The sequence below is a fragment of the Zalophus californianus genome, chromosome 3, assembly GCF_009762305.2.
Source record: "Zalophus californianus isolate mZalCal1 chromosome 3, mZalCal1.pri.v2, whole genome shotgun sequence".
NCBI lineage: Eukaryota > Metazoa > Chordata > Mammalia > Carnivora > Otariidae > Zalophus > Zalophus californianus.
The window spans coordinates 109433461-109445516 of NC_045597.1; the positions used below are offsets into that span (position 1 = coordinate 109433461).

The 12056-nt window shown below is 35.4% G+C and overlaps 1 protein-coding gene across 6 annotated transcripts in view; it reads left to right on the forward strand.

Moving 5' to 3' along the window:
* Positions 1 to 12056, forward strand: part of KYNU (kynureninase) — a 130753-nt gene that overhangs the window by 67596 nt on the left and 51101 nt on the right. For all 6 annotated transcript variants that reach the window (XM_027591421.2, XM_027591417.2, XM_027591419.2 and 3 more), the window contains 2 exons: positions 10 to 84; positions 2559 to 2705. In XM_027591421.2, coding sequence (XP_027447222.1) covers positions 10 to 84; positions 2559 to 2705 — 222 coding nt within the window. The remainder of the gene's footprint in view (positions 1 to 9; positions 85 to 2558; positions 2706 to 12056) is intronic.

Sequence of the window (12056 nt, forward strand, 5' to 3'; positions counted from 1 at the left end):
CTTTTCCAGTATGCTATTGAGTCACAGCTTCAACTTCATGGACTTAACATTGAAAAAAGTATGCGGATTGTAAAGCCAAGAGAGGTATATAAGAAAGAGAAATAAATATTCATTATGTTTCTATTTAGTATTGATTTTTTTTCTTCATTTTCCTCAAAAGTTTATTATCTCCATTACTTTAATGGAACTTTCAAGAAAGTATAAAAGACCTATACTTCCATTACTGCTAGCTCATTTTGCTTAAAATGGAGAATTAACTCAGAAGTTTCAAGGGATAGTCATATTACAAGAAAACTATTTTCCTATGAATACTGCTGGAGTTTGCCATATTCTTCAGTGGGATGGAAAGGGATGGCAAATTGCATATATCATTTTCTATTTATTTATTTATTTATTTACTTATTTATTTATTTGACAGAGAGGGACACAGCGAGAGAGGGAACACAAGGGGGGGCGGGGGGTGCAGGAGAGGGAGAAGCATGCTTCCTGCTGAGCAGGGAGACGATGCGGGGCTCTATCCCAGGACCCCGGGATCATGACCTGAGCTGAAGGCAGACGCTTAATGACTGAGCCACCCAGGTGCCCCGCATATATCATTTTCAATTCCAAATACCATTGCCTTTGGATGCCTGTAAAATGATATTTGTTGAAACTGAATGATACCTATCTTTTATATCTCTTTTTAATTTAAGTATCAGATGTTTTCCTTTGTGCTTGGACGGGGTGGGGGTGTAGAAAGGGATTTGGTGTAGCGGGAAGAGCTTGGGCCTTCGGGCCTGGCTAATACACTCCACAGAAATCTCAGGCCCACTGATTTACTGGGTAAGGGGCTTTGAGAAAGTTACTTTATCTCTCTGAGATTACTTCATATTTAAACAGGTAACAAAGGAAACACCTAATCAGGCTTGACCTATGTTCAAGATCTAAAATACTGTGCACTTTACGTTAATAGAGATGTAAGGCTCTGCAGTTTGTGTAATTTGGCTCCCAGAGATCCCCACAGAATAATTGTAGGTTTCACAAATGATGCTCCCAGGCTGTTAAGCCAATGTTTGAACAATGATTTCTTTCAACCCAGAATACTTTGAGAGATTAAAATCTACTCCGAGAGATTAAAATCTACTCCATTTAGTTCTGTTTGCCAACATGCAGTCAATTAATAGAATAGAAAGTTCTTATACCAATGACAGGATATCTATTTCATATGTCATATATAAAATGCTAATTTCCAGCAAAAGTGAAGATAGCCACTAATGTATCAGAAGTTTTAATGTTGAAAGAGATAAGTGTTGTGGAACCTCATGAGTCAATCATAAATTTTGAGAGCATTCTTTGGCATTACTAGATTAGAGCAGGACAACATCAGAGAGAACCATATTCTTTATACTGCTTTATACTGATTTAAATAAATAATTATTATATATAATACTTTTCTTTATCTTCTTCTTTTTGAAATTATGGTGGACAAACCATTTTAGATTCTTTGAAGAAAAAAAAGTTTTGGATTACCATGTTATTGATTTTACTTAGAATTTGTCTTAGAATTACTGAAATCCTTCTCTTTACATATAAAATACCCATCAGTTAACAATTTAGAGAGTTCAGTATCTATACTTCTTTTTATAGATTTCAATTTTGTAAACAAGTTCCAGACTTCTAGTAGAAAATAAAGTATATGCTGTATTTGTGATATATATATGTGCCTAACATGGGACACAGTAATTGATAAATAGCAAGAATTACCAAAAATTAAAAATAACTTAATGAACTTCCCCCAAATATTAATGCAGTTAATGATGCTTTGACCTAAAAAATTATGTCAGATTCAGACTGGAGAAAATTTATAAAAACTTTGTAAATGGATGAGTGATTAGGATACAAATAGATACTTTGTATTTAGCTGATTTCTCTTTGTTCAAGTTGTTTGCAAGACCAAATCTAAATTCACTCAGAATTTCCACTAAGTAACCAGTCATTAGTCTTAGCTGGGGAGAAGTAGAAAAAACTAAACTTGATCCTGAGTTTTATTGATATTTCTCTTCATTTTTGGACCTTGATCTTTAGGTCAGTATGGAGGAGAGTTTACTCTTAAGATAACAGAAAATATTGGTTAGGTTATACTCAGATGAAAGATGTGTGTTTTTTATCTTGGAAAACATAATGTGATGGATTGATAAATGAAGTCGTATCCAAGAAAATTTTGCCATTTAATATTTCAGGAACTTCTCATACTTTCTGGTATTTATTTAGATGGGAATAAGGAGAAAACAATTTGTGGACATGTAAAGAGTAAAGATTAATTGAAAAATTGAAGAATAAATCAAGCAAGTAGGGTTTTGCAAAGACTTTATAAGCCTTTTTCTTACTATTTTGTTATCATTTCTTACAACAAAAAGTGTGCTGAAATGCTGCTCTCTTGCCAGACTTTCGAAGACCATTAATCTGAAAAAAATTGTTCTTATGTGGGCAAGAGCTCAAGGTGAATTTTAGATGGGAAATATAAAGTGACAAAGGTGTTTTTGTGGATTGGATGTAACTTGTGCCTGCCTCAACTTTAGGGGGAAGAAACATTGAGAATAGAGGATATCCTTGAAGTAATTGAGAAGGAAGGAGACTCGATTGCAGTGATCCTGTTCAGTGGGCTGCATTTTTACACTGGACAGGTCTTTAATATACCTGCCATCACAAGAGCCGGACAAGCAAAGGTATGCACATCATTTTCTCCTTCCCACCTTGCCCAAAACATCACTCTACTGAGGAGTATTCTAACTGCACTTCTAGTGAAATACCTTTGTGTGTGTCTGTGTAAAATTATTTAAAGAGTTAAAAAAAAAAAAAGGTAAGCCTTACATTAAAAGAAAAAAATCTGCACTCTTTTGCTTTAGGCATCTTTTTAAACCTTTTTCTTTTTTTTTGTCACTTCTGTTGTCTCACTTCCTCAACTACCATCTGCTCCCAAAATTGGCCTCTAATCAGCAAGACAGGTGAGCTTCCTGCAAGATGATGTCATTGGTACTGAGTTAGTCCGTCAGCAGGCACGAGTCAGAGTCCTTTGGATAATAACTACATATGCTAGGACTGTTGAAACATAACTCTGGGACTTGGTCATATTATAACTCATTCTAAATGTAATTCAGTTCTCACTTAAACTTAGGTGCTTGAAGAAAGGGAGATGCAGAATAAAAGTTAACAGTAGATCGAGTTATATGCAATGTACTTTTAAAAAGCCACTTTTTTCTTATCTTGAGAAATGATGATCCTGCCAATAATGAGAGCTTTTCCTTACATATTTCCAAGTCACACTTACATTGTTTACTATTTTGAAATCGTGTCTCTTTATTTTTTTTAAAGTGTTTTCAGTATTTGTTTGCCTGAAAAAAGAAATCAGAGGAATAATATTCAACAGCTACAATTTGTATTTAAAATCCTTAAATAACAGTTCCATTTGATTCAGCAATGAAATTGTGCATTTAAAAAGGTGACAATCGAATTTTATTCTGAACATTAATAAGTTATGGGATTAATATATGTGTGAGGTCTAGTTAATATATTCAGTTATTGAAGCTAATGAATAGAACTAATGAAAAGAAATTTAACAACATTATCAGAAGTTGCTAGGAATTTCCAACCATGACTTCCAACTGGTTTGAGGGATAACTGTGAAAGTGGTGCATTACAAAAGATATAAAGATAATGTCTTCCTAATTTAGGCATTAAATGTTAAACACCAAAATAAAAGGAAGTCAATAAAAAATTATATTTTAAAATGTTATGCAAGTAATCGCAGTCCCTGATGCCCTTAGTATACATGCATGTCTCATTAACCTTCACTGAAATGAGACAGGAAGATAGAAAAGAAAGACCATGCCTTTTGGAATCACAGTCTGAGGTTTAAATCTTGGCTGGGTCATTTAATTGTTACATGATCTCGGGCCAGTTACTTGACTTTTCTGAACCTCTTTTCACAAGTGTTAATTTGGGATAGCTGGACCCATTTCATAAATTCAGTCTTGAGAAGGAAGAATATAAAATATCTGCTGTATTGCGCACATTCTGCTGTTATAGTGAAGGATCCCTCACACCTTTTACTGTCCTCAACAAATATGAAACTATGGAAAGTGGCTCAGATATACATTTTATTTCCAATTGAAAAGCAAAATAAATTTGTTTACTTAGGTGCTATATGTAATTCTCATTCTTAACTACTTTGCTAAAACATTCTCTCAATATTTTGCAGGCTTTCTTTTACTTAAAAAGTATAATACATGCCTACCATGTGAAACTCTCATTGAGCATTCAGTCAAATGAAGGTAGGAATGAGCAGTTCCATCTCAATGTAATTGCACAGAAGTGACGGATACTATGGGAGTGAAATAGTGATTGAGTAGACTTCAATTTATCCATTATCAAAATTATTTTAATACTCATTTAAACTCTTGCTAGACAATTTCCCCCGTTCCCAATGGAAGGTTGAGAGAATTTAAAATTTAGACTTACATAGCTGAAGAGAAAGGCAGAGAAAATTAAAGGTGTCAATCAAAAAAGAGGAAATTCTAGAGGAAAAAAAGGCATTAAAAAATCACTGTTAGAAATGGCTAAATAAGATAGAAAAAGAAAAAGGAAAGTTTCTGGAAATGAAGTATGGCATGAACCAAAATGATACTGAGATGGAGCAAGGAAAGTCAATAAGAATAGTTTTTATTTCATAATCATGTGAAAGGGAAGTGGGGACAAGAATTTTGAAAAAAAAATTAATTTTGAATTAAAAATTCAAAAATTTTGAAAAAAAAAACTTTGGCACGTATACCAAAAAGAGCACAAATCATAAATAAGTGGCTTGGTGAATTATTTTGAACCCTATAGCCATCACCCACATCAAGAAACTTCTAGAACATTTATGCTGCTCAGAATCCTCAATTGTGCCATCTCTCAAATACTGTTACCTCCCTTCCAAAGGTACCACTCCTGACCTCTAGCCATATATATTAACTTTGTCCATCTATAAATGTGTTAATATGTACTCTTTTGTATCTGTCTTACTGGCTCACTATTATGTTTCTGAGATTCTTTCTTACAGTATGTAGCAGTAGTTTTGTGAGGGTTTTTGGTGGCAGTGGTTTTGTTTTTCTTTTCAGTATATTGTTTCAGTGTATGAAATAGATCACAATTTATTTTTGTTTTCCATTCTAATTAGGATAGATATTTGGGGTTTATTTCCATTTGAGGGCTATTGCGGTAAATGCTACTCTGAACATCCTCAGACATTTTTTTTAGGTAAGCATTCACACTGATTTCTGTTACATATATACTTAGAATTGGAAATCTTGGAAATAAGGTATACATATGTTTAATCCTAATCAATAATACCAACTTTCCAAAGGGTTGTACCAATTTGGTATATATTCCCATCAGCATGTATGAGAGTATCTGTTGCTCCAATGTCCTCACCGATAGCCAATCTGATTAGTTTGTAATGGTAATGCATTGTAGTTTTAATGTGCACATCCCTGACTATTGAGGAGGTTGGGATCTTTCAAATGTGTTTTTGCCTCTAAAAAGAAAAATTAATTAGTTAATCAAAAGAACAGTTTTGATTCATGTAATGAGTTTCAGATGCTGAGGCTTTTCTTAAATGAGAAGGCCCAAGACCATGACAAGTGGGGCAGGCCGATGAAAATTAAACGTAGTATCAGGTTATAAGGGAAGGCCAGCATATGAAAAGAGACGTCAGTTTGAAGATACATTTTCATTTTTTGTCTTTGAAGCCATTTACTTATTGGCCAACCCACTATTGCAGAACTCTGCCTCACTTACCTATTTCTAAATTTTTCATATTCTATTACTTGTTTCTACTAATCATTTCTTCTTTTCTACACCCACTGAATATAGTTGCTCCTCATTGTCCTTTGAATTACTATCCCTAGAGATTTTAACCACTGCCATGAGTCCACTCTCATTGCCAAGTGAAAGCTACAGGGTACTCCCACACTCGAAAACGATTATTTATACTCATCTCCCTATTACACCTGGAAATCCTACATCCACTCTGAAATCAGTGTGCTCTAGTTTTGTCTCCCCCTAAAATGACTAATGGTTCATGCCACCACCCTTCTGGACCTTTAGACTCAATTCCGACACTCTCCTCTTCTTTGCCATTTCAACCAGTCACTTCTTAATTCCTCTTTCTCAGGTTTGGTCTTTTCTTTAATAGTCCCGAATCAGTTACGAAGTTTTTAAGCTTTAAAACAAAATTCCAGTGAGAAATTAGCCAAAAATTAGGGATTTCTTTTTCTTACCATGGAAGAGTTGAGTTAGGAGACTGCTGGCATGAATGCACTAAGCAGTTGAGTAATGTCTGAGTGGCATCTCCAGGGTTCTCTTGGTTTTTTCTTAGGCTTCTCACATCGTGGTCACAAGACAGTTGTCCCAAATCCAGATATCACAATTCTATTTTAAGGCAGAGAGAAGGAAGGAGGGAGAAGTAGCAGTGCAGTTTCATCTGTCCCTTTCATCCAAAGTGCAAAATTATTCCCAGAAAAAGCTAACAGATTCCTGCTTATGATTCATTGCCTTCTGAAGTGGTAGCTTCAAAAGAGCATGAGTAAAGAAATTTTTAACCTTTATGGTATTATAGTAGAGACAGGCTAAGAAGAAGGGTTTGGTTAACAACCCACAGTATTTTTTACACTTCCCATTTTCACCCCCATGGGGCATCATTGTTTTCTAACTTATTTCCTCTTTCCTCTTCCATCCTTTCCTAACTTTTCATTTTTTCCCCCTTTTTCTTCCCTTCTTCCTTTATTTCTTCCTTGCTTTATATTTTATTGTCCACCTCATTTCACAAAGCATTTGAAAATGATTCGCGGGAAATTGATTAGATAGCATAATGAAATGTAAAGTGAGAGAATAAAGGGAAAAATCTCTGGATCATCTGGAGAAATGAATAGACTTCCCATAAATTGTAATTTCTCAACTTGGATTAAGATAAGAAATAGGTAACAAACAAATTGTTTTCAGTGGAAACTCCTGGTGTATTAGGTAGCCTAGGTCTTGGTAACTTCTAAATAAAGCCATAAATGCTTTCACTGTGATAGATGTTTGTGTATTGTTCATGCAGCCGCCGGGACAGCTTTCTCCCATGAAATGGGAGAGGTTTCCAGGTTTCCAGGGACTCAGGATTGTGTCCTATGGCTTTCATACCCTGGATCCTTTGTCTGATTCAGCCGAAGGAATGGGATAAAAGGATGTGAAAGGGCATACTAACTTCTTAAAAGCATTAACTTAACCATGGCGAAATAGTTCCACTCATATTCCATTGACTAACACATGGACATTTCTGGGAAATGAAGTATATTTGTGCACTCAAGAATAATAGCTATTAGTTTTGCCACACCTGGAACTCAGATGTTTTGTCTCGCTGTTGGAGTAGGTTACTTATTCTGAGATGCAGTGTAGCATTTGCATTAAAAAAAAGTTTAGATAGTAGAGACAGAGTCAGATCTGGTCTAGAGTCCATGTCCCTCCCTTAGTTTCTAGCATACTTTGACGGGCTTAATTCACTTACCGAAGTGACTTCATTTCTCCACCAATACTACTGGGGAAGGTAAGAGTGCCTATTTCCTCGGAGAATTAAAGATACTATTCCTAAAACTTTAGTATTTAGTGCATTGTAAGTAATCAGTAAATGTTAGCAATTATCAATATATGAGAAAAAGACATGTTGGAATATCCAATCTACCAGAAAAAGAAATAATGGATCCTTAGGCAGAAAGTGAAACATTCAGAATTGTAAACTAAAGACTCTCACTGGACACTTCTGTATTAGAAAATTAAAAAGAAACAACAACCAATAATCTGAACAGCATGGCCAAAACTTGAGATATTAGATTGAACTTTTAAAAGGTTGGGTAATGGACTAATAAAAATTTTAATAACCTTATCCCTAAAAGAACTCAGTGCCAACTGGTTATACTCCACCTTCCTTCTTCAATGCCATATAAAAAGGCCTACAACATACTGGAACTTGTGGGGCCCAGCAGACAGTGAGTGACAAATGAATATTGGTTGAATCAATGAATGAGTGATCCCCTTATTTATCACATTTTTTACACTATTTTACTGTACCTATATTACTGCTGGCTTGTTAGTTTTCTTTTAGCCTACTGAACATTGAAATGCAAATGATACCTAAAAAAAGACTAAATTTTGCAAACTCTCCACTGAGTATGAGTACAAGCATCTCTTAGACCCAATCATAAACTGCCTAAATTATTAACAAGTAATAATCACAATTATAGCCCCAACAATTTGAATAAGAAAAAAATTAATTCTGGATCCAGAATAATGTAAGACTAAAGAAGGAATATAAGTAAAGACATCATTATAAAAGAAGAAAGACATTGTAGTTTAACATTTAGTAAAATCTGAACAACACATATAGATTGTCACCTCACCAAGCCATCCATTTATCTTTAGGGAAGGCCTAAATTCTTGTTAAAAAAAGTAATTTTGAGATGCTTGTAGGAGACAAATAAATGATTGATCAAGCCTCAAAATTCTACAGAAAGTTTGGCTGAGGTGTTTCTAGTATTGGCGATTGGGAGTCAATTCTGTAAAGGACAATTACAATAGAATAATATCAATAATACAAGGGGCATCTGGTGGCTCAGTGGATAAGCGTCTGCCTTCAGGTCAGGTCATGATCCCAGGGTCCTGGTTCTCCCTCCTCGGTGGGGGGGCAGGGGGGGCTGCTTCTCCCTCCCCCGCTGCCCCTCCCCACTGCTCCTGCTCTCTCTCGCTATCTCTCTCTCAAATAAATAAATAAAATATTAAAAAAGCCACAATACTTGTGGGATTTGTGCAATGGATCAGCTGGGGAAAATTAGTACTAAATATGTTTGTATATAACTATAATATAAATTGGCATATTGTATGATTTTTTTTACATAAAAATTAACCTTTTCCAAAAAGGAATGTTCAGTATTAAGTAATCTTTACTAGAAATTGTAATGACTACAGTTATTCTGTTCAAGTGACTGCCAGTTCACCCAAAGGGATCTTCTCATTTCGTGTCTCTATCCTCTATAGTAGAATGACATGCATTTGGGTCTTTCATTCATTCTTTTTATCGGTAAACATTTTAGTAAATTATAATAATGGAGGTCCAAATAGGAACACTTAATTTAGCCTGGAATGTCAAAGTGACCTTAAAAAGAAAAAAAAAGATTTATTTATTTATTTGAGAGTGTGAGTGAGTGAATGAGCACACGGGGGGGAGGGGGGAGAAACAGATTACCTGCTGAGCAGGGAGCCTGATGTGGGTCTCAATCCCAAGACCCTGGGATCATGATCTGAGCCAAAGATAGATGCTTAACTGACTGAGCCACCTAGCTGCCCCTCAAAGTGACCTTTTTAGAGAAGATGAGACCTGAGCCAATTCTAGAATTATGGGTAGGAGTTAACCAGGTAAAGTCCCCTCCAGGTGCCTAGCTGTGTGATAAGGCCATTCTAGACAGCTTTAAAAAAAATTGATTGGATTACAAGAAAGCAAATATTTTAGTATAATTTGACAGGAAACATATGACAAGAAATGAATCTGTATGGCAGACAAAGGTAAAGAAGGGCTTACTAAGCTATATTCTACATCTTGAGCTTCTCCCTAAAGGCATACAGAGAGCCATTGAAAGCTTTGAGACAGTAAAGATACTGCATTTTTTTAAATTTTAAATAATTTTCTGCCTACAGAAATGGGTAGGAATGGGATACAAGTGGGCAGAAGTTAAAAAAGAGGCAATTGCCGTCACTATGCGAGAATTTGAAAAATCTCTATCATGATACAGTTCAACATGGGTGTACCAGATAACAGATTTATCTCATACTACATGAAATATTTTTTTCTGATCTCTCATAGAAATAACTTTGATTTAACTTTGTTATCTCAGGCATGTTATAGACAGTTTTCATATAAACGTAAGAAATTAAGCATCTATACTGAGCTCCTGCGGTTTCACCCAGATTTAGCTATTCATAGAATCCAAGGATAAAAGAAAGACCATAGGTGTAGATAGAAACACAGAGATAGAAAAAAGGGAAAAAAATGACCTAGAATTTAGATGAACTATCCATCAACTAAACACCTTTACTTTGAGAATAATGAAGGATTATTCTATTAAAATATACACAGTAAACTTCATCTGTAGTCTTAAATTCATCCAGGTTGCATCCTGGGATCACTAAATCAAAATATGTTGGTAAGGATCAGTACTCAAGAATCTAAAACTTTTGAGCTGTTTCTAAGAAGTTTTCATCAGATGTTTTGTTTAATTTAAGCTTTTCATTAGATGGACCACGTGAGAAAGACTGATTAATTCTTAATAAAAGAGGAATTTTGGACTCAAGATGCTATTTTAGAATTACAGATCTGGCAAAAGCAAGCCTCCCCATTGCCAGTCATGATCATTGCTTCTCTAACCAGTCTCATCAGGGCCATGGTACATAACTATTTCTCCAGATCTAGCTTCATCCAAACCTACGCCCCCCCCCCAAACTAAATATTATACTTAGGTTGTTTTTGTTTTGTTTTGTTTTGTTTTGTTTTGGTAGATGATATGCATTTTGAAATATTTCGGTTGTCTAAGACCCAGGCTACTTTCTCCAGTATCCTATTTTTCATACTACTTGATTAGTCAAAGAAAGGGTAATGTAAGTCTTTGTTAAACTGAAAAATGGAAGTGTTCCGACATGACATATATAGACTAATTCTAATTTATTCACTAACCACTGTAAGAATGGAAAGGCAGTTTTGTGCCTCATGGCAGTGAAAGTGGAATTTCAAAATATCCTTAAGCAGAAAAAGAAAAAAAAAAATCCTGGGTGGCTCAGTTGGTTAAGCAACTGCCTTCGGCTCAGGTCATGATCCTGGAGTCCCAGGATCGAGTCCCGCATCGGGCTCCCTGCTCAGCAGGGAGTCTGCCTCTCCCTCTGACCTTCTTCCCTCTCATACTCTCTCTCTCTCTCAATAAATAAATAAAAATCTTAAAAAAAAAATCCCAAATAAAATGTGAGAGTTCTCTTAATGTCCTCTTTCATGATTCCCTTCTGTAATCAGTAAAATTAGTTATGCAAACAAGATTAGGAATATCAAACTTCAGTTGAGGTCAAGAGAAAATGTCGATTTTCTTAGCAAATCTATCTTAAGTAAGGTGGCGAACAAATAAGATTATTGTCATATTGTCTATAAAAATAAACTTCAAGAAAAGAAATTTAAAAGAATGGTGTCTTCAAGAATTATCCTATAGACTCCTTTGCAATATTATCAAGTTAAGTATGTATGTAAATTTAAATATATAAGTAAATCTGGTTGAGAAATTTGCCATGTAAATTGACATAGTAATCACTAGAACATATCTTATGAAGAATTGTACTTTGATTTCACATCTAAATGGGGCTCTCTCTCAATATAGGTATTACTACCTTGTGATGGATAAATTAAAGAGTTGCTTTAAATTCACTTTGTAACAGGACAACAGGTTACAGCCTGTTCTAGACATTTGCTTTGTCTAGCCCTCTTTCTATATGCAAACATGGTATATTTAAAAATATAGTTATCACATGCCAACAATGAAAAATAAAGAGGTTTTATATGAAAATTCCTAGTTTCTTTTTTTTTAAGATTTTATTTATTTATTTGACAGAGAGAGACACAGCGAGAGAGGGAACACAAGCAGGGGGAGTGGGAGAGGGAGAAGCAGGCTTCCCGCTGAGCAGGGAGCCCGATGCGGGGCTCGATCCCAGGATCCTGGGATCATGACCTGAGCCGAAGGCAGATGCCCAACGACCAAGCCACCCAGGCACCCTGAAAATTCCTAGTTTCAAATATCTCCTAAAAAATTAGAAGGTTGACAGTACTGGGTCATCATTCCTGTAGAATGAGTGGCATGAGTGGCATATAGAATGAGAGGCTGGCTAACAACACTGCCCATTTAATGGGATTTGAGCTCTTCAGCACGACTCCCATCTGTACCTGGTACTGAAGCAGTGACGGCTGGCACATAGAC